The sequence below is a fragment of the Anomaloglossus baeobatrachus genome, chromosome 3 (genome assembly GCF_048569485.1).
Source record: "Anomaloglossus baeobatrachus isolate aAnoBae1 chromosome 3, aAnoBae1.hap1, whole genome shotgun sequence".
NCBI classification, from domain to species: Eukaryota; Metazoa; Chordata; class Amphibia; order Anura; family Aromobatidae; genus Anomaloglossus; species Anomaloglossus baeobatrachus.
The window spans coordinates 181,377,026-181,398,529 of NC_134355.1; the positions used below are offsets into that span (position 1 = coordinate 181,377,026).

Here is a 21,504-nt window from a genome sequence, read left to right on the forward strand (position 1 = left end):
CCAGAGTAGCAAAGAAGAAGACCTTACCGTTTGGGGACAATTCACAACTTACGGATCCGATTGATTGATCGTAAGAGGGGAGGGATTGTTGAAAAAATCCTGGGAAACCTCAGCAATCCTACTCAGCAAATTTTGTATCTACATGTGTGGCAAGATCCGTGTTTCAGTGGCTAGGTCAGCTTGAAGACCATCTTACTTAAGGGATACTCGTGGGGAAAAGACCTGCTAGCCTCCCTGCCCCTACTCCAGAAGGCTACAGATTTTCTGGGGGATGCCGCTGCAGAATTGGTCAGAGTGTCCGAAAGATCACCGGTTTTGTCAAATTTTATCAAAATTGTGAAGAAGAGCACGTTGGCTGAAACTGTGAAATGGAACAAAATTCCTTTTCCTGATATGGTAAGATCCTCTCACCTGGTGACGGATTTAAAGAAAAAAATAAAAAGTCTATGAAGGGAATCTATGGAATCAAGATCCTCTGATAACCATAACAGCGGATGCCAGCAGAAGAGGATGAATAGCTATGTTCACCCAGACTTCCTTTCAGGTGGTCTGGACTCAGGAGGTCAGTGTTCCGTTATCCATCTTCAGAGAGTTGAAGGCTATGGAGGAAGCACTCAAGGATACAGTAACCTTAATTCAATGGACCCATGTCTATTCAACATAACTACTGTAGCTCATCTGTGACATCAGGGAAGCATGAAGTACAAAAGTTTAAAACCAGTCTCGATAAGAATAGTCTCTTGTGCAGGGAAATATCTTCTGTCGCTATCGGCTTTTCACTTGAAGGGCTCTGCCAATATCCAAGCAGATTTCTTGAACAAGAGGGATGTTCATCCAGGTGAATTGAGTCTAAATATAAAAATCTTCCAGTTGATAGTCAAGAGATGGTGCCATCCAGAGGTAGACCAGTTCGCAGGCCATCATAAAGGCAAAAGCAGAATACTACCTTTCTCTAATCTCAGACGCATTTGCTCATCCGAAGGAACTTCAGACTGGCATATGTCTTTCCGCCTGTTCCAGTTCTGTCAAGGACATTACAAAAGATCAGGGCGGAGATGTGGAGGGTGACTTGAGAAAATTAAATTGGACTTGCTGTTTTTTTTTGTTTTCTAGGAACCCTCGACAACAGCATGGATAATTTCATCCTGTCTTCTGTTTATTACATTACTTATATTCATTTGCTGAGTAAATGGTTGAAGTACTGTGTTTTTCCAAAAATAAGACACTGTCTTATACTTTCTTTACCCCCAAAAAAGCACTAGGGCTTATTTTTGGAGGAGGTCTTATTTTTGGAGAAACATGTTGTGGGTAAGTTTACCTCCCCAAAAAAGCAGACCCCCTCCCCTTCCCAGGAAACTAATACTTACCAGACCCGGACGTCTGTGTGGCTCCCAGGTCCTTCCTGTGATCTCCGGTGGTTGCTGCACGCCGTTCTCCTTTGCTTCTGGCTGACGCTGACACATGCTGACACACACACACACACACACACATGCTGACACACACACATGCTGACACACACACACACACACACACACACACACGCTGACACACAATCCAGCCTTACCGAATACTTTTGGCTGCAGGGAATGATGGGAGGGAGTCACGTGTTTGCCGCAGGTCCTTGCACTGCACTGCACAGGCTCTCAGGATTCTGCCGGCCAGAAGAAATTGGTGTCGCTGGATGTGGTAAGTATGTGTGTGAGATCGGATGTTTGTGTATGCGATCTGAGTGTGTGTGTGTGTGTGTGAGATCGGATGTTTGTGTATGAGATCTCATGTATGCGGCTATGTGATCTCATGTGTGCGGGTGAAAGCTGATATGTGCGGGTGAGAGCTGATGTGTGCGGGTGAGAGCTGATGTGTGCGGGTGAGAGCTGATGTGTGCGGGTGACAGTTGATGTGTGTGGGTGACAAGCTGATGTGTACGGGTGAGAGCTGATGTGTGCGGGTGAGAGCTGATGTGTGCGGGTGAGAGCTGATGTGTGCGGGCGTGCAATCACAGCAGATCCTGCCGCTCCGCATCGGGTTAGCGATTGTGAGGTGCCGCTGTCTATAATGAAGTGTCCTGCAGTATCTTTATCTTTTTTAGCTACACGGACACATCATTACTGAACCGCGACTAGGGCTTATTTTCCGGGGAGGGCTTATATTTAAATCTTGCTCCGAAAATGCTGAAAATCCCTGCTAAGGCTTATTTTTGGGGGAGGGCTTATTTTTGGAAAAACACGGTATTCATACTGGTGTGATCCTTTAGAAAAAACCCAACTGGAGATTGGATACAGGGAAGGGCTATTTAACCTCTTTGTGTTTCCTATCCCTACTAGGGAAAAGTCCACCTGTGGTGCTGTCGTGCAGAGTTCCTAGAAAACAAATTACCTTTAAGTCTGTAGCATCTAGATCAAAGCATTATGATTAAAAAGTTTGTTAATCACAATTAAGCTCATCTAATGTTTTTCTTACCGGAGGTTTATAGTGTTTCAGCCGTAAAAAATGTCCCCTGATCATGTTCATACTTTGGTAAAAAACTTTAAGGGCTTTAGCAAAGTCCGCATCATAACTTGTTCTATGCAGAGACAGTTTCATATCTTCTTTTGTAGAATTAGCAGAAAAAGAGATTTTGGTGGGATGTTCCTGCCATGAATTAATTACAGATTTGTCGTAGCCTTAAATGAAAACACAGCAATCAAACACTTATATATGTAGATATATTAGAGACTTTTAAATGACTTTTAAACATATTGCTTAATTACTGACCGTGACGTTTCCAAGAGTCAAAATGCTTTAGAGATTCTTTAAGTAAAATATTTTCTTCTCTTAATGATCTATTTATGTCCCGTAAAAGTTCAGTTTCTTGTTCCAGCTTTAATAACTTCACATAGAGCTCAGATACATGACTATTGGGGTCCTGAAACAAAGTAAAAAAAAAAACAATTTGAAGCCTTATTTTCTACTTTATTTTTCTAGGATGTGCTTGTTTTTTCTGAATTGAATAATTGCTACATGTAATGATGTGTTGTACACTATCTTTATGATTAGGAGCCATAGTCAAACAAGTTGTAAAATCCATGAATAGTACCCACTAGTGAAAAGTAATAACCAGGGCCAGACTGGGACTAAAATGCACCCTGACTTTTGACATGACACAGGAGCATGATGTCTTCACACGCTCCCCCATTTGGCTCAGACCATCATGATCACTTTTTTCCATCCATGCAGAATGTAATGCACAGACATGCTGCAATCTTTGTGTCCACAAAATAAAAAAAATCCATTTTGCCAGATTATTTGAGTCCACATGTGTCAGGCAATAGAAACTACATATTGTAAAGGAAGCCGGTTCCCATGATGATCAGTAATGCGCTTTTCCTTCTTACTTTAGTCTCCAACACAGATAATGCATTGCAGTAATATCATCGCACCACCTAACATCACAGGTGGGACCTATGCTGTCTTCAAGAGTAAGTGATGAAGCAGGTAAGGCTTTCTGCTTTGCCACAAACCAGTATCCCGGTTGTAGGCATGCAGATAATGTTAAAAATGTTGTGGACTAATGTGGCCTCAAGTCTGATTGGCCCATATGCCATGTTCCAGAATGGTAGTTCAGTCCTGCTGAAAAACTACTCAAGGGGGCTAAAGCACAATAGAACACTATCGGCCGAACAATGGACAGTTAGGCCGATCGTTTGACCAGCAGCTCTCTCTTTTGGCTCCTAACACAGGGGTACTTGCTCTGCTGAGGAGTCTCACTGACAACAAAAGAATCAGCAGTCCAAAATCAGCATGACAGATCTATATTTCCCTGACATTCACTGTCGGAAGGCCCCATGCCCAGGGGCGTAACTACCGCGGTCGCAGCGGTCGCCATCGCGACCGGGCCAGGGAGGTTTGGGGCCCGCGGCCACCCGGCAGATCAGCAGCCAGCCTGTCAGTGAGAGAGAAGCTGCGCTGATCTGTCACAGTGCACGCGCCCACTATATGACCCACTGCTGCCCCCAACACCGGGCCCCCCTGCCCGATGTCAGCGGCGGCACCGGGGCCCCCCTCCCCCGTCACCGCGTACAGTAATAATGAAGCATAGAGCGGCCGGCGCCGCTCTGCATCATCATTTTCCCCCTGTGCCTGCGCGGTGACGTCACTCCTGTGCGACTGCTGTGCTGAGTGCACAGAGCGCAGGGAGGGAGGAGACCGACCGGAGCACCGGGAGAGCAAGGAGAGGGGAGGACGAGCAGCAGTGGAAGGAGGAGACCGGTGAGTACAATCATGGCCAAAAGTTTTGAGAATGACACCAAAATTATTTTTTCACATGATCTGTTGCCCTCTGGTTTTTAATTGTGTTTGTCTGATGTTTACATCACATACAGAAATATAACTGCAATCATATTATGAGTACCAAAAGGTTATATTGACAGTTAAAATGAGTTAATGCAGCAAGTCAATATTTGCAGTGTTGACCCTTCTTCTTCAGGACCTCTGCAATTCTCCCTGGCATGCTCTCAATCAACTTCTGGACCAAATCCTGACTGATAGCTGTCCATTCTTGCATAAGCAATGCTTGCATTGTGCCAGAATTTGTTGGTTTTTGTTTGTCCACCCGTCTCTTGATGATTGCCCACAAGTTCTCAATGAGATTAAGATCTGGGGAGTTTCCAGGCCATGGACCCAAAATCTCTATGTTTTGTTCTATGAGCCATTTAGTGATCACCTTTGCTTCATGGCAAGGTGCTCCATCATGCTGGAAAAGGCATTGTTGGGCGCCAAACTGCTCTTGGACAGTTGGGAGAAGTTGCTCTTGGAGGACATTCTGGTACCATTCTTTATTCATGGCTGTGTTTTTAGGCAAGACTGTGAGTGAGCCGATTCCCTTGGCTGAGAAGCAACCCCACACATGAATCGTTTCAGGATGCTTAACAGTTGGCATGAGACAAGACTGGTGGTAGCGCTCACCTCTTCTTCTCCTAATAAGCTGTTTTCCAGAAGTCCCAACCAATCGAAAAGGGGATTCATCTGAGAAAATGACTTTACCCCAGTCCTCAGCAGTCCACTCCCTGTACCTTTTGCAGAATATCAGTCGGTCCCTGATGTTTTTTCTGGAGAGAAGTGGCTTCTTTCCTGCCCTCCTTGAAACCAGGCCTTGCTCAAGCAGTCTCTGCCTCACAGTGCGTGCAGAAGCACTCATACCAGCCTGCTGCCATTGCTGAGCTAGCTCGGCACTGCTGGTAGTCCGATCCCGCAGCTGAAACAGTTTTAAGATACGGTCCCGGCGTTTGCTGGTCCTTCTTGGGCGACCTGGAGCCTTTTTGGCAACAATGGAAGCTCTCTCCTTGAAGTTCTTGAGAATGAGATAGATTGTTGACTGAGATGCAATCTTTGTAGCTGCGATACTCTTCCCTGTTAGGCCATTTTTGTGCAGATCAATGATGGCTGCACGTGTTTTTTTAGAGATAACCATGGTTAACTGAAGAGAAACAATGATACCAAGCACCAGCCTCCTTTTAAAGTGTCCAGTGGTGTCATTCTTACTTAATCATGACTGATTGATTGCCAGCCCTGTCCTCATCAACACCCACACCTGTGTTAATGGAACAATCACTAAAACAATGTTAGCTGCTCCTTTTAAGGCAGGAATGCAATGATGTTGAAATGTGTTTTGGGGGTTGAAGTTCATTTTCTTAGCCAATTATGACTTTGCAAGTAATTGCTGTTAAGCTGATCACTCTTTATAACATTCTGGAGTATATGCAAATTGCCATTAGAAAAACTTAAGCAGTAGACTTTGTAAAAATTAATATATGTAGCATTCTCAAAACTTTTGTCTATGACTGTACAGCAGCAGTGGAACAAGGAGACGTCAGGACAGAGCAGCAGTGGAAGGAGGAGAGTGGTGAGTACTTGTTTTTTTTTATATATATAAGTGAGTACATGGTGGTCACAGGCCTGGGGTGGGGAGGCTGCATAATACTGTACATGGAGGCCTGGGGTGGGGAGGATGCATTATACTGTACATGGAGGCCTGGGGAGGCTGCATTATACTGTACATGGAGGCCTGGGAGGCTGCATTATACTGTACATGGAGACCTGGGAGGCTGCATTATACTGTTCATGTAGGCCGGGGGAGGCTGTCTGCATTATTATACATGGAGGCCTGGGGAGGCTGGCAGCATTATTATAGATGGAGGCCTGGGGAGGCTGGCAGCATTATTATAGATGGAGGCCTGGAGAGGCTGGCTGCATTATTATACATGGAGGCCTGGGTAGGCTGGCAGCATTATTATAGATGGAGGCCTGGGGAGGCTGGCTGCATTATTATACATGGAGGCCTGGGGAGGCTGTCTGCATTATTATACATGGAGGCCTGGGGAGGCTGTCTGCATTATTATACATGGAGGCCTGGGGAGGCTAGTTACATTATTATACATGAAGGTCTGGGGGACTGCATAATAAACATGAAGGACACCTTATACATAGACAAGGGCTGCATTATACATGGAGGTCTAGGGGGCTGGAAGGACACCTTATACATGGACTATAGGGGTGCATTATATTTGGAGGAGTATGGGGCTGCAAAATACAATATGAAGTTTTGTAGGGTTGTGTTATAATACAGATAGGACTATGGGGGCTACATTATACATGGACTATGGGGGTGCATTATAAAACATGGAGGACTGTGGTGCAGTATAATATATGGAGAACTATGGGCTGAATTATAATGCATGGAGAACTATGGGAAATGCATTATAATACATGGAGGACTATGGATGTGCATGCTAATATATGAAGAATTATGTGGGACCCTTTATACTATTTGGAAGGCTATGTGGGGGCCATTATAGTATGTGGAGAACTATATACGAGGGGGGACTAAGATACAAGCTTGGGATGGGAATGTTTTGTGCTGAGGGAAAAAGGCTCTTTCCCTCAGCACACAGCTTTCCCATTCTCTGATATACATCTTCTCTCAGCACCCAGCTTTCCCATGCGCTGATATGGGAAAGCTGTGTGCTAAGGGAAAGATGTATAGCAGAGCATGGGAAAGCTGGGTGCAGAGGACAAGATGGATATCATAACATAGGAATGCTGGGTGCTGATAGAGGGATTTCATATTACGGGAAACCTGGTTGCTTATTATCCCGTACCCCGTCATTATCCCGTATCCCAAGTGTCAGTGTACGTGGAGGAAGGGGGGCCCAGCTCTGAACTTTGCACCGGGGCCCATCAAACTCTAGTTACACCACTGCCCATGCCCATGACTGTCAGCCAAGCCAACCAATATCGGTGATTATGGCTGACGTTAGTCTAATATGTATTGGGGGTCTTTACGTTTTTATTTTATCTCTCACAAACACGGGTCCATTGCGTTTGCATTTATCATAAAGTGACTGTAGAAGTAACTAATGTAAAATCTAAGCAAGTTGGTCACTATTGAATCCCTGCTGGAGGTACATGCACATCCCTAGAACAAAATCCATGACTAGGACTAGTGCTTCAACCATTTTACAAATACACTTGTAAGCTGTGTGAATCTTTATCATGAGTCATCACCGCATATAGCAAATAAATTTCCAATTTATATTCGCTGCTGCAAAGAATATTAGAGACCTCCATATTACCCAATCTGTATAATATTTTTTTTATTTTTATCTATTAAATTGATAGTTTGATACTTGCCACTAAGTTAGGATTAGGAAGTGAACGCTTCATACAATCAATTAAAATGCATCCTTCGTTGGTGTATTCCATGTCTTGCAGAGACCAGTCAAGTTCAGGACAACCCTCTGCAAAATCAATCACAATAAAAATGAGAATATTGCTACAGTTAATCAATAAGTATATTGACTGTATTCTCTACTGTTCATAGATCATTATTATTTCTATTGGTTTATCTAGAGACCTTTAATATTGCATTTTCATTATAAAGTAGGTGACACTTTCAGAAGACTTACAAAACATAATTAGTACAGAGGAATATTCATCTAAGCTTGCAAAAAATAATCACTAAAATATATATGATTAAATATGTTTAAGCTAGAACCCCTCCACAAAAAAAACTAAAGAAAAAAAAAAAGGGCAAAAAGAATAAGATGTGTAATGCAATCACAGAATAAATAAGATCAACTGATGCTTGTGGTAAATACCCAAGGGGATGTATATCCTTTAAGCTCAATTATATCTGAAAGCCCTAGGAGTCAATAAAAATGCCAGTATGGAAAAAAAAGACCAAACCATCTGATACCTAAAGGGGGCTTTACACGCTGCGACATCGCTAATGCGAACTCGTTGGGGTCACGGAATTGGTGATGCACATCCGGCCGCATTAGCGATGCCGTTGCGTGTGACACCTATGAGCGATTTTGCATCATCGCAAAAACGTGCAAAATCGCTCATTGGTAACATGGGGGTCCATTCTCAAAAATCGTTACTGCAGCAGTAATGAAGCTGTTCCTCGTTCCTGCGGCAGCACACATCGCTCCGTGTGACACCGCAGGAATGAGGAACCTCTCCTTACCTGCCTCCCGGCCGCTATGCGGAAGAAAGGAGGTGGGCGGGATGTTATGTCCCGCTCATCTCCGTCCCTCCGCTTCTATTGGGCGGCGGTTCAGTGACGCAGCTGTGACGCTGAACGAACCGCCCCCTTAGAAAGGAGGCGGTTCGCCGGTCAGAGCGATGTCGCCGGGCAGGTAAGTAGTGTGACGGGTCTGGGCGATGTTGTGCGGCACAGGCAGCGATTTGCCCGTGTTGCACAACAGATGGGGGCGGGTACCCACGCTAGCGATATCGGTACCGATATTGCAGCATGTAAAGCGGCCTTTAGGCAAGGATCAAATATAGACTTAAGGGGGCTTTACACGCTACGACATCGCTAATGTGAAGTCGTTGGGGTCACGGAATTGGTGACGCACATCCGGCCACATTAGCGATGCCGTTGCGTATGACACCTATGAGCGATTTTGCATCGTCGCAAAAACGTGCAAAATCGCTCATCGGTGACATGGGGGTCCATTCTCAAAAATCGTTACTGCAGCAGTAACGAAGTTGTTCCTCGTTCCTGTGGCAGCACACATCGCTCCGTGTGACACCGCAGGAACGAGGAACCTCTCCTTACCTGCCTCCCGGCCGCTATGCAGAAGGAAGGAGGTGGGTGGGATGTTACGTCCCGCTCATCTCCGCCCCTCCGCTTCTATTGGGCGGCGGTTCAGTGACGCAGCTGTGACGTCGCTGTGACGCTGAACGAATCGCCCCCTTAGAAAGGAGGCGGTTTGCCGGTCACAGCGACGTCACCGGGCAGGTAAGTACGTGTGATGGGTCTGGGCGATGTTGTGCAGCACGGGCAGCGATTTGCCCGTGTCGCACAACAGATGGGGGCGGGAACGCACGCTAGCGATATCGGTACCGATATCGCAGCGTGTAAAGCGGCCTTAAGTCTAGGGTCCAAAAATTATAATTCACCTTCTTGAAAAAGGAGATGTGTTTAGATCTTAATAAAGTAGATGTGATAACATGTCATTTTGGAGACCCTAAACTCACCCCTACCTAAGCCAATGAGTTTGGCACACTAAGGTAAATCTGCAACTGGTGCCCCCACTCAACAAAGGCAGACCCTAGTGTGCCCTGAGTGCTCAAACGCTAAGTAGTATATCTAGACAAATACCTTAAGGCTATATGTGCATGGTGCAGTTTTAACTGCCACCAAAACTGCAACTTGTCACAGAGTGCCTGGAAATGTTAAAAAAAAAAAGCACCTTGTAATGAAACAGAATATGATGGGATTAGATAATTGATAGATAGCTAGATTAGATAGAAAAACAGAATAGATAGAACATATAGAATAGATAGAAAGAAAGAACATATTGAATAGATAGAAATAACAGAATAGCTCGATAGAGGGATAGCTAGCTTGACCAGCCAGCTGTTTTTTATTTTGGGGGGGGGGGTAAAAAAATGAGGTGGGGTCCCCCCATTTTTCATATCCAGCACAGGAACAGCAGTAACTGCGAGCTGCAATCCTCACCTGTCTGCCGTACCTTGGCTGGTTCTGAAAAATATATGGGATCCCACACTTTTTTTTTTAAATTATTAGATTTTTTTTTTAAATGACATGGGTGTGACGGGGTGTGCGACAGAGCAGTAAGGAACACCAGGCCGAGGAACAATCCAAAGGGCTTTATTGGAACCACAAAAGCACCAAACATGAATATAAATCCTTAAAGTCTGCAAGGAGTCCACAACAAAACAACAGATCCGGGGGCACCTTCCGGTATTCCGACGCCAGGGAAAATATGACAATGGTCCTTATATGAGTTCCTTGAGTCCAATAGGGTGAACAACAAAACACCATCCCACGTAGCCACTGATCTCCAATCTGTAACAGTCCATACACAGGCTCTAGGATCCAGCCTCAGCTATAGATCCTAGTCCTTCTCCAGCCGAGATCCAACTAACTGACTAACATGGGTCTCATTGTTCTCTTCTCCTGGGATCAGCCCCTTAGGTGAGCAGAAGGGCCCACCTCCCCCTGGACATTTGATACATGAAAGGATTCTAGACGTCCTGGCTCTATTCTGTCTACCAAGTTGTGGATTGGATGAGTCCCATGCTGAGAAGAACAAACAATCTCGAACCAGAAGTAGTACATACAGGACAGTCAAGGAAGGACAGACTATAACACCATGAGCACAGGTGGGGGAGGGACACACTGTTACAATGGGGTCCCCCCATTTTTCTAAAACCAGCCAAGGTACAGCAGACAACTGGGTGCTGATATTATTAGGGTGGGAAGGGCCATCGGTATTTGGCCCTTTCGAGCCTAACAATAGCAACCCACAGCCGCCCTAGAAGTGGCACATCCATAAGATGCACCAATTCCGGCGCTGGACACGGCTCTTCCCATTGCCCTAGTACAGTGGCAATTGGGGCAATAAGGAGTTAATAACAGCCCACAGCTGCTACTAAGCCCTAGAATTTTTTTTTAAAACTCATTTTATTGAAGGTTAAGTATGACATTACATCAGTAATCAAGTCAATAGTTTGTACATAGTGGGTAAAATGAAGCAGCAGAAAAAGTCAAATATGACATTATATCAGTAATTAAATCAATAGATTGTACATAGAGGATGAAATTAAGCATTAGACACTTCAAATGCATATAATCACAGGCTGTATCCAAACTAAGGTGTAGTTCCATATTGACTAAGAATGTTAAAACTCCAAGCCGGGGACCGTGTCACACTATCCGTACGTAAACCTTATAGTCTATAAGTTTCCCATTTCCGACAATGTATTATGACGACAAACTATTACTAGGTCAGTAGCATCTGTAGGTGGGTAGCCAGGGAACCGGGCGAGCCCCCAGTCAAGGGCGACCTTAACCATCTACCCCAAATTTTGTCAAATTTATTTAGAGAGCCCCTCGTTTTGAATACAAATTGCTCCAACGGTATTATAGCATTTACCAGTGCGATCCAAGAGGCTTTAGAAGGGGGGCGAGGGTTCATCCAATTTTGTATAATACCCTTTATGGCCAAAAACAGGACCTTTTTTAATAGACAGTTCTCGCCTTGGGACCAAGATTGTACATCCACCACACCAAATAAGCAAACAATCGGGCTCACAGGGACCACTTTTTCAAGTATGGAGGAGAGAACAGCTATAACATCTCCCCAATAGGAATAAACGACCCGGCATTCCCAAATCATGTGCCAAAAATCTGCACTCTCTCTCCCACATCTCGGACACCCCTCCACTACCGAGCTATTCATCTTGTTCAATCTTAGAGGAGTAATATAACTTTGATGAATGATGTATAATTGAATTAGCCTGTTATTAATTGCAGGGGAGACCATGGTGTGAGATTCGACAATGTCATCCCATACTACATCATCTATCTCAGGAATCCTGGCCCTCCACTTCCCCAAGACAGAAAGAGGATTATTCATAGCCTTGGCTCGAATGAGGGATGAGTATAGTTTGGAGACAAGACCGCCCGGCCCTTGTGATCTAATAATTCCAATTATCGGGAATGAAGAGAATCTAACTCCACGACCAGAGAACTGAGCCCGAAAAGCGTGCCTGACCTGGAGGTACTGGAACCCATGAGATTCCGACAAATCAACTTCAGCCTGCAGCTGCGCAAAAGGGTGGAGTTCCCCATCACGGACTATTGAGCCCAGGGAGACTCTTCCGTGATTCCTCCATTCACCAAAGCCCGGCAATCCACAAAAGTGCGGAAGATCCAAATTACCCCATAAGGAGGTCTCAATTGGTACATACATCTTGGAATCCAAATATGGATTTAGCCTCCTTCCAGATCCTGGTCCCCAATTTATGTATCGGGAGGATTTGCCCCTCCGGGGCTCTCCTGTGATCTGACAATAGGGGCCATAAAAGATCCATGCCCGTGAATTCTGCCAAAAATCCCTCCGGGGAGCCTCCCGCGCCAGGCAATGTCCACTGTCCCAAATATTTCAATTGTCCAGCTAATTAATATAAATATAGATCAGGAAGGGCCATACTCCCCAGATCACTAAGCTCTAGATTAGTGTTCTCAGGCGTCTATGAGACACCCTCCTCACTAATCTGTAAGTGAAAGTAAATAAACACAAACACCCCAAAAATCCTTTATTTGAAATAAAAGACAAAAAAGCCACGCTCTTTCACCACTTTAGTAACCGAAAAAAACAGCCCTGCAGATCCGACGTAATCCACACGAGGTTCCACAATGCTTCCAGCTTTGCTACATCTGACGCTCACAGCGAGTGCCATAGAACATAACTGCCCGCTGTGAGCTCCACGCAGCAACTGAAGAGAGCCGCGCAATCAGCGGTGACATCACTCAAGTTAGTCGCGGCCACAGCTGGAGTCCTCCACCTGTGACAAATCATCAAAGTAACTGAAGTGAGCTGCAAGTGGAGGACTCACCTGACTGATGTGACCGATGATCGTACCTCACAGCCGGCGGTCCTGTTCTCTGGCGCTCACTATGATTGTCAAATTTAGCAGTCTGGGAAGGAGAAAGAGTGAGAGAATTTGTGACAAAAACCCAAGTACAACACATGCAAAAATGCATTAATTTGGTACCATGCATTTTTCCATGCATTTTTCATCACCTCATTGATTTTAATGGATGACAAAACGTGACAAAAACGTGAGAAGAATGAACATGCTACTTCTTTTTTGTCAAAAGGTTTTGACCGAATAATATTGCACGCCCCAATTTTTAGTTTATTCTTTTTTACAAAAGTTTAAAATAAGCAATACATTTCGTTCAACTTCACAATTGTGTCCCACTTGTTGTTGATTCTTCACCATAACATTAAAATTTTTATCTTCATGTTTGAAGCCTGAAATGTGGGAAAAGGTTGAAAAATTCAAGGGGGCCGAATACTTTCGCAAGGCACTGTATATGCAGCACACACCAACGTGCAGTAACAGGAGGCCAATGCAGACAGGAGAGTGGGTGAGAGGGCACCCACACTGACACTGCAGGAGTCGATTGCACTCATGGCCCCCTCTCCTGTCCACATAGACCACTGGCTAAGATATGTTTTTGTGTTGTATGCGGCTTCTGCAGACAAGAAAAAAGGATGAAAGCACGACCACACTAACACTGTATGTTTGTGCTCACCACCAGCAGTGTAAGAGCGGACTTGCAGGGGCGGGGATTTAATTAAGGCAGCATGCGCTGACATACATGCGCTCTCAAGTTAAGTAAAAGACGCTAATTAAGGAGATTGAACAGTGCACTGAGCCCTTGACCATGCCAAAATAAACCTCATTTACATATGTAATAAAACTAATTTTACCTAAAAGTAAAGTAGTGAAATTTATACTACGGATATGATATTTAAATTAGTAAGTATATATAAGTAGTAGTATACAGTGGCATGCAAAAGTTTGAGCACCCCTGGTTACTGATATTCTGAACAATTAAGCAAGTTGAAGATGAAATTATCTGTAAAAGCCATAAAGTTAAAGATAACACATATCCTCTGCATTTTAGACAAAAAAATAAATAAATAAATATATATATATTTATTTTTTACATTTTTAAATTCACAACAAAAAATAAAGTTGGCCAATGCAAAATATTGGGTACCCTGCATGGTTAGTACCCTGTAGCACCCCATTTGGTAAGTATCAAAGCTTGCAACTGTTTTTTGTAGCCAGCCAAGAGTCTTTCAATTATTGTTTGAGGGATTTTCATGCTTTCTTCCTTGCAAAAGTCTTCTTGTTCTGTAAGATTCCTGGGTCCTCTTGCATGCACTGCTCTTTTGCGGTCTAGCCACAGATTTTCAATGATGTTCAGATCAGGGGACTGTGAGGGCCATTGTAACACCTTCAGCTTGTACCTTTTGACGTAGGCTAATGTGGATTTTGAATTGTGTTTAGGATCCTTATCCATTTGTAGAAGTCATCCTCTTTTCAACTTCAGCTTTTTTACAGATGGTGTTATGTTTACTTGAAGAATTTGTTAAACTTTAATTGAATCCATTCTTCCCTCTACCCGTGAAATGTTCCCAGTGCTAATGGATAGAACACAACCCAAAGCATGATTAATCCACCCCCATGCTTAATGGTTGGCGAGATGTTCTTGTCATGACATTCTGTCTCCTTTTTTCCCCAAACATTTGGTTTGATCATTGTGGCCAAGGAGTTCTATTTTAACCTCATCAGTTAACACGACTTGTTTCCAAAATACATCAGTCTTGTTTAGATGTTATTTTGCATACTTCTGATGCTAAATTTTATGGTTAGGACGCAGGAGAGGTTATCATCAGATGACTCTTCCATGAAGGCCATTTTTCTGTAGGTGTCTCTGAACAGTAGAACAATGTACCACAACTCCAGAGTCGGTTAAATCTTCCTGAAGGACTTTTGTAGTGAAGTGAAGATTCTGATTTGCCACTCTAGCAATCCTACGAGCAGCTCTCACAGAAATTTTGCTTGGTTTTCCAGACCTTATCCTGACCTCCACTGTTTCTGTAATTGCCATTTCTGAATTACTTTTCGAACTGAGGAAAGGGCAACTTGAAAACACTTTGCTATTTTCTTCTAGCTTTCTTCTGCTTTGTGGGCCTTCACCATTTTGATTTTCAGAGTGCTAGGCAGCTCCTTTGAAAAACCCATGGCTGTTGTTTTATTTGCACAAGGTTAGAGGAAGCTGGGTTTTTATAAAGCTGTGAAATTTGCATCACCTTCACTTTCCTAACTATGATAATGAACAAGCCACAAACCTAACAGGCTAATTAAGGTCTGAAATGATAGTCAGTTATCTGAGCACACAAATCTCCAAGGGTGTTCAAACTTTTTGGCCCATTTTCATTTTTGTAGTTTTTAAAATGTTAAAGATGAAAATATTTTTTTTTGTTCTTACCTAAAATATAAAGGAAATGTTTCATCTTTAACTTTATGCCTTTTAGAGATCATTTCATTTTCAACTTGATTAACTGTTTACAATAACAGTAATTTTGACCAGTGGTGCTCAAACTTCTGAATAGCACTTTAAGTATAATTTAACATTTTGGGGCAACACGCTCCCTTTAAGCCCTGATGGCGAATTTTTAGGGTTCACGCTGGTACAGATTACACCATTTTTTTCTGTACATTGTCACCTGTATATCCGATGTATTAAATATCACACATACATTGTCTTTATAATCTAATTCTTTGTCTTTTACATCACAATATTTACTTATTCTAGGAGGGTTTAATATCGTTTTTAACGAAAAAAGACGTTTCATTCTCTTTTGGTTTTAAATGAAAACTTCCCATATTTAGATTCAATATTGTCATGCGTCTAAATTCTAGACATCGAGTGCCATTAACATACAGTAGAAACGCCCATCCATCCCTTTATATAATGAGTGCACTATTTTCTTTTATCCTATATAGACAGCAATGTGCGACTCTGTTAAATTAAAGTTGTGGATAAATTGTTTTCCAGTTCTATTAATTTTTCTATTACTATACATTACTGTGCAAAAATTTTAGGCAGGTGTGGAAAAAATGCTGAAAAGTAAGAATGCTTTAAAAAATACAAATGTCAATAGTTTTTTATCATTTATGAAAATGCAAAGGTAATAAACAAAAGAGATATATAAATCAATCAATACTTTGGGTGACACAACCCTTTGCCTTCAAGTCAGCGTCAGTGCTTTGAGGTATATTTGCAGACCATTTTTGAGGGAAATCGTCAGGCAGGTTGTTCCAAACATCTTAGAGGCACTTTGCACACTACGACATCGCAGGTGCGATGTCGGTGGGGTCAAATTGAAAGTGACGCACATCCGGCGTCGCAGGCGATATCGTAGTGTGTAAAGCATTTTTGATACGATTAACGAGGGCAAAAGCGTCGTAATCGTATCATCGGTGTAGCGTCGGTCATTTCCATGAATTGGGATTGACCGATGTTACGATGTTGTTCCTCGTTCCTGCGGCAGCTCACATCACTGTGTATGAAGCCGCAGGAGCGAGGAACATCTCCTACTTGCATCACCGCGTCTCACACCGCCTCTGTGGAAGGAAGGAGGGGGGTGGGATGTTTACGTCCCGCTCATCTCAGCCCCTCCACTTCTATTGGCCGCCTGCCGTGTGACGTCGCTATGACGCCACACGACCCGCCCCCTTAATAAGGAGGCGGGTTGCCGGCCAGAGCAACGTCGCAGGGCAGGTGAGTGCATGTGAAGCTGCCGTAGCGATAATGTTCGCTACGCCAGCTATCACCATGATATTGCAGCTGCGACGGGGGCGGGGACTATCGCGCACGGCATCGCAGCATCGGCTTGCGATGTCGTAGTGTGCAAAGGGCCCCTTAGAGAACTAACCACACATCTGTGGATGTAGGCTTGCTCAAATCCTTCAGGCTCTTGAATGCAATCCCAGACAGATTTGATGATGTAGAGATCAGGATTCTTAGGCGGGCTTTGCACACTACGACATCGCATGTGCGATGTCGGTGAGGTCAAATTGAAAATTACGTACTTCCGGCATCGCATGCGACATCGTAGTGTGTAAAGGCTCGATGATACGATTAACGAGCGCAAAAGCGTCGTAATCGTATCATCGGTGCAGCGTCGGCGTAATCCATGATTACGCTGACGCGGCGGTCCGATGTTGTTCCTTGTTCCTGCGGCAGCACACATCGCTGTGTGTGAAGCCGCAGGAGCGAGGAACATCTCCTACCGGCGTCACTGCGGCTTCCGTAGGATATGCGGAAGGAAGGAGGTGGGCGGGATGTTTACATCCCGCTCATCTCCGCCCCTCCGCTCCTATTGACCGCCTGCCGTGTGACGTCGGAGTGACGCCATACGACCCGCCCCCTTAATAAGGAGGCGGGTTGCCGGCCAGAGCGACGGTCGTAGGACAGGTGAGTCCATGTTAAGCTGCTGTAGCGATAATGTTCGCTACGGCAGTTATCACAAGGATATCGCCGCTGCGACGGGGGCGGGGTCTATCGCGGTCGGCATCGCAGCATCGGCCTGCGATGTCGCAGCGGGCAAAGCCCGCCTTAGAGGCTGATATCATCACTACCAGGAATCATTGTTCTTCTTTACACTGAAGATAGTTCTTAATGACATTGACTATATTTTTAACCCCTTCATAACATAGGATGTTTATATTTGTCCTAATTCACCTCCCTTCCATTACCGCGACTACTCACTGATGGTATGGCATGATAGATAAGCATCTGCTTGTATTTATTAGCATTGAGAACCATTAATCCTGACCAAATCCCAACTACATTTTCTAAAATACAGTCCTAAACTTGCCAGGAAATGGTCGAGGGCACCTGCTGATTTATTTTTTTTTTGCACCCAGCTCTTATGTGTCTGTGCAGAGTTGAGTCTTTTGGCCTTCTTTCCATTTTTTGAACGTATGTTTTTTTGGGCGCAGTTCTTCCATAAAGATCACTTTTTGCTACATTTCTCAAAATCAGTAAACAACTATAGCTAGATCCCACTGATTGGTGCCAGTTCTGAACTGATTGCATTGCTGGACATCATATGATTTTGAAGGAGAGTATGCATTATTTGTCTGTCATGTACTGCACAACATTTCCTTGGCCTTCCACAACATCTATGGTCTTCATTTCTTTGTTCTACTTCACAGCAGCTTGAATAACATACAGTCATATGAAAAAGTTTGGGCACCCCTATTAATGTTAAGCTTTTTTCTTTATAACAATTTGGGTTTTTGCAACAGCTATTTCAGTTTCATATATCTAATAACTGATGGACTGAGTAATATTTCTGGATTGAAATGAGGTTTATTGTACTAACAGAAAATGTGCAATCCGCATTTAAACAAAATTTGACCAGTGCAAAAGTATGGGCACCTCAACATAAAAGTGACCTTAATATTTTGTAGATCCTCCTTTTGCAAAAATAACAGCCTCTAGTCGCTTCCTGTAGCTTTTAATGAGTTCCTGGATCCTGGATGAAGGTATATTTGACCATTCCTGTTTACAAAACAATTCCAGTTCAGTTAAGTTTGATGGTCGCCGAGCATGGACAGCCCGCTTCACATCATCCCACAGATGTTCAATGATATTCAGGCCTGGGGACTGGGATGGCCATTCCAGAACATTGTAATTGTTCCTCTGCATGATTGCCTGAGTAGATTTGAAGCGGTGTTTTGAATCATTGTCTTGCTGAAATATCCATCCCCTGCATAACTTCAACTTCGTCACTGATTCTTGCACATTATTGTCAAGAATCTGCTGATATTGAGTTGAATCCATGTGACCCTCAACTTTAACAAGATTCCTGGTGCCGGCATTGGCCACACAGCCCCAAAGCATGATGGAACCTCCACCAAATTTTGCTGTGGGTAGCAAGTGCTTTTCTTGGAATGCCGTGTTTTTTTGCCTCCATGCATAACGCCTTTTTGTATGACCAAACAACTCAATCTTTGTTTCATCAGTCCACAGGACCTTCTTCCAAAATGTAACTGGCTTGTCCAAATGTGCTTTTGCATACCTCAGGCAACTCTGTTTGCGGCGTGCTTGCAGAAACGGCTTCTTTCGCATCCCTCTCCCATACAGCTTCTCCTTGTGCAACGTGCGCTGTATTGTTGACCGATGAACATTGACACCATCTGCAGCAAGATGATGCTGCAGGTCTTTGGAGGTGGTCTGTGGATTGTCCTTGACTGTTCTCACCATTTTTCTTCTCTGCCTTTCTGATATTTTTCTTGGCCTTCCACTTCTGGGCTTAACAAGAACTGTACCTGTGTTCTTCCATTTCCTTGCTATGTTGCTCACAGTGGAAACTGACAGTTTAAATCTCTGAGACACCTTTTTGTATCCTTCCCCTGAACAACTATGTTGAATAATCTTTGTTTTCAGATCATTTGAGAGTTGTTTTGAGGAGCCCATGATGCCACTCTTCATAGGAGATTCAAATAGGACAACAACTTGCAAGTGGCCACCTTAAATACCTTTTCTCATGATTGGATACACCTACCTATGAAGTTCAAAGCTCAATGAGGTTACAAACCCAATTTAGTGCTTTAGTAAGTTAGTAAAAAGTAGTTAGGAGTGTTCAAATCAAGAAATTGATAAGGGTGCCCATACTTTTGCACCGGTCAAATTTAGTTTAAATGCGGATTGCGCATTTTCTGTTAGTACAATAAACCTCATTTCAATCCAGAAATATTACTCAGTCCATCAGTTATTAGATATATGAAACTGAAATAGCTGTTGCAAAACCCCAAATTGTTATAAAGGAACAAAAGGTTAACATTAATAGGGGTGCCCAAACATTTTCATATGACTGTATCTTGAAACTCCAGTTTGCTTTGAAATATTTGCCTGGAAGAGACCCTGCTGATGCAATATAACTACCTTGTTTATTGTTGCTGTCCTTAGGGGGGCTTTACACGTGTTCAAATCAAGAAATTGATAAGGGTGCCCATACTTTTGCACCGGTCAAATTTAGTTTAAATGCGGATTCGCATTTTCTGTTAGTACAATAAACCTCATTTCAATCCAGAAATATTACTCAGTCCATCAGTTATTAGATATATGAAACTGAAATAGCTGTTGCAAAACCCCAAATTGTTATAAGGAAAAAAGGTTAACATTAATAGGGGTGCCCAAACATTTTCATATGACTGTATCTTGAAACTCCAGTTTGCTTTGAAATATTTGCCTGGAAGAGACCCTGCTGATGCAATATAACTACCTTGTTTATTGTTGCTGTCCTTAGGGGGGCTTTACACGTTGCGACATTGCTTCCGAAATATCGTCGGGGTCACATCGTTAGTGATGCACATCCGGCGCTGGTAACGACATCGCAACATTAAATCCTAGGTGCGACGATAAACGATCGCAAAAGCGTCGAAAATCGGTGATCTGTGTAGTGTCGTTCATTTCCATAATATCGGGTCGACTGCAGATATGATGTTGTTTGTCGTTCCTGCAGCACCACACATCGCTGTGTGTAAACCCGCATGAGCGACAAACATCTCCTTACCTGCGTCCTGATGGCAATGCGGAATGGAGAAGGTGGGTGGGATGTTATGTCCCGCTCATCTCCGCCCCTCCACTTCTATTGGCCGGCCGATTAGTGACGTAGCGGTGACGTCGCTGTGACGCCGAACGCACCTCACCCTTGAAGGAGGGATTGTTCGGCAGTCACAGCGACGTCGCCGAGCAGGTATGTGCATGTGAAGCTGCCGTAGCAATAATGTTCGCTACGGCAGCAATCATCACATATCGCATGTGCGACGGGGGCAGGTACTATCGCGCTCAGCATCGCTAGCCGATGCTAGTGATGTCGCAACGTGTAAAGTACCCCTAAGTCTTGCCATGGTTTACGACCTGTGATATGAAATTGTATTCCACAATCTCACCTATGTAACAGAGTTTGGCTCTTCTTTAGTGATGAGCGAGTACTAAAAAGCTCGGGTGCTCGAGGTTGGGGCCGAGCATCCCAAGATACTCATGTACTCGGCTCGAGCACCGAGCCCAATGTTATCCTATGGGAGACCCGAGTATTTTTATGAAATGACCCCCCCCGGCAGCATGTAGAAACCCTAAAAATGTCACAAAAGTCTCAGAAGAGTGCTCAAATGACATGGCAACAGCATGGGGAAGACCCCTTGAAGCATTTATCACTCAAAAGTCACAGCTGTGAACAATTTTATCCGAGTTTTATGCCATTTTTACGGACTCGCCAGAAAACCTTCCAAAATGACACCAAAATGAATTTTCATGGCGGAAATGTTAAGGGCACATACCCAATAGTGAGATAGAGCTGGTGTATGTTACTTTTTGAGATTACATGAAAGATTTTACGTGAAAACATTGTGTGGCACTCCGATGTCCCTGAGAAGAGACGTACATGAAGGCCTCTTGAGTCTAATGTGCCCATTTTGAGGAAGTGAGTCTTTGTAGTATTTTCCTTTGCCAGGGAAGTCCAAAATTGTGAGGTTCACCAATGCCCCTGCATACAGACATGCATGATGGCCTGTAAACCTGAAGTGCCCATTGTAAGGAAGTGGGTC

At 43.9% G+C, this 21,504-nt stretch overlaps 1 protein-coding gene across 1 annotated transcript in view; it reads right to left on the reverse strand.

Annotated features, from left to right (window-relative positions):
- Positions 1-664: 664 nt before the first annotated feature.
- The window catches only part of LOC142297195 (kinesin-like protein KIF28), a 142,971-nt gene continuing 122,131 nt past the window's right edge, over positions 665-21,504 (reverse strand). Inside the window, exons 19-25 of the mRNA XM_075341460.1 lie at positions 7,704-7,775; positions 5,355-5,388; positions 2,755-2,894; positions 2,514-2,663; positions 2,377-2,393; positions 947-1,022; positions 665-849 (exon numbers count right to left, since the gene is read on the reverse strand). Coding sequence (XP_075197575.1) covers positions 665-849; positions 947-1,022; positions 2,377-2,393; positions 2,514-2,663; positions 2,755-2,894; positions 5,355-5,388; positions 7,704-7,775 — 674 coding nt within the window. The remainder of the gene's footprint in view (positions 850-946; positions 1,023-2,376; positions 2,394-2,513; positions 2,664-2,754; positions 2,895-5,354; positions 5,389-7,703; positions 7,776-21,504) is intronic.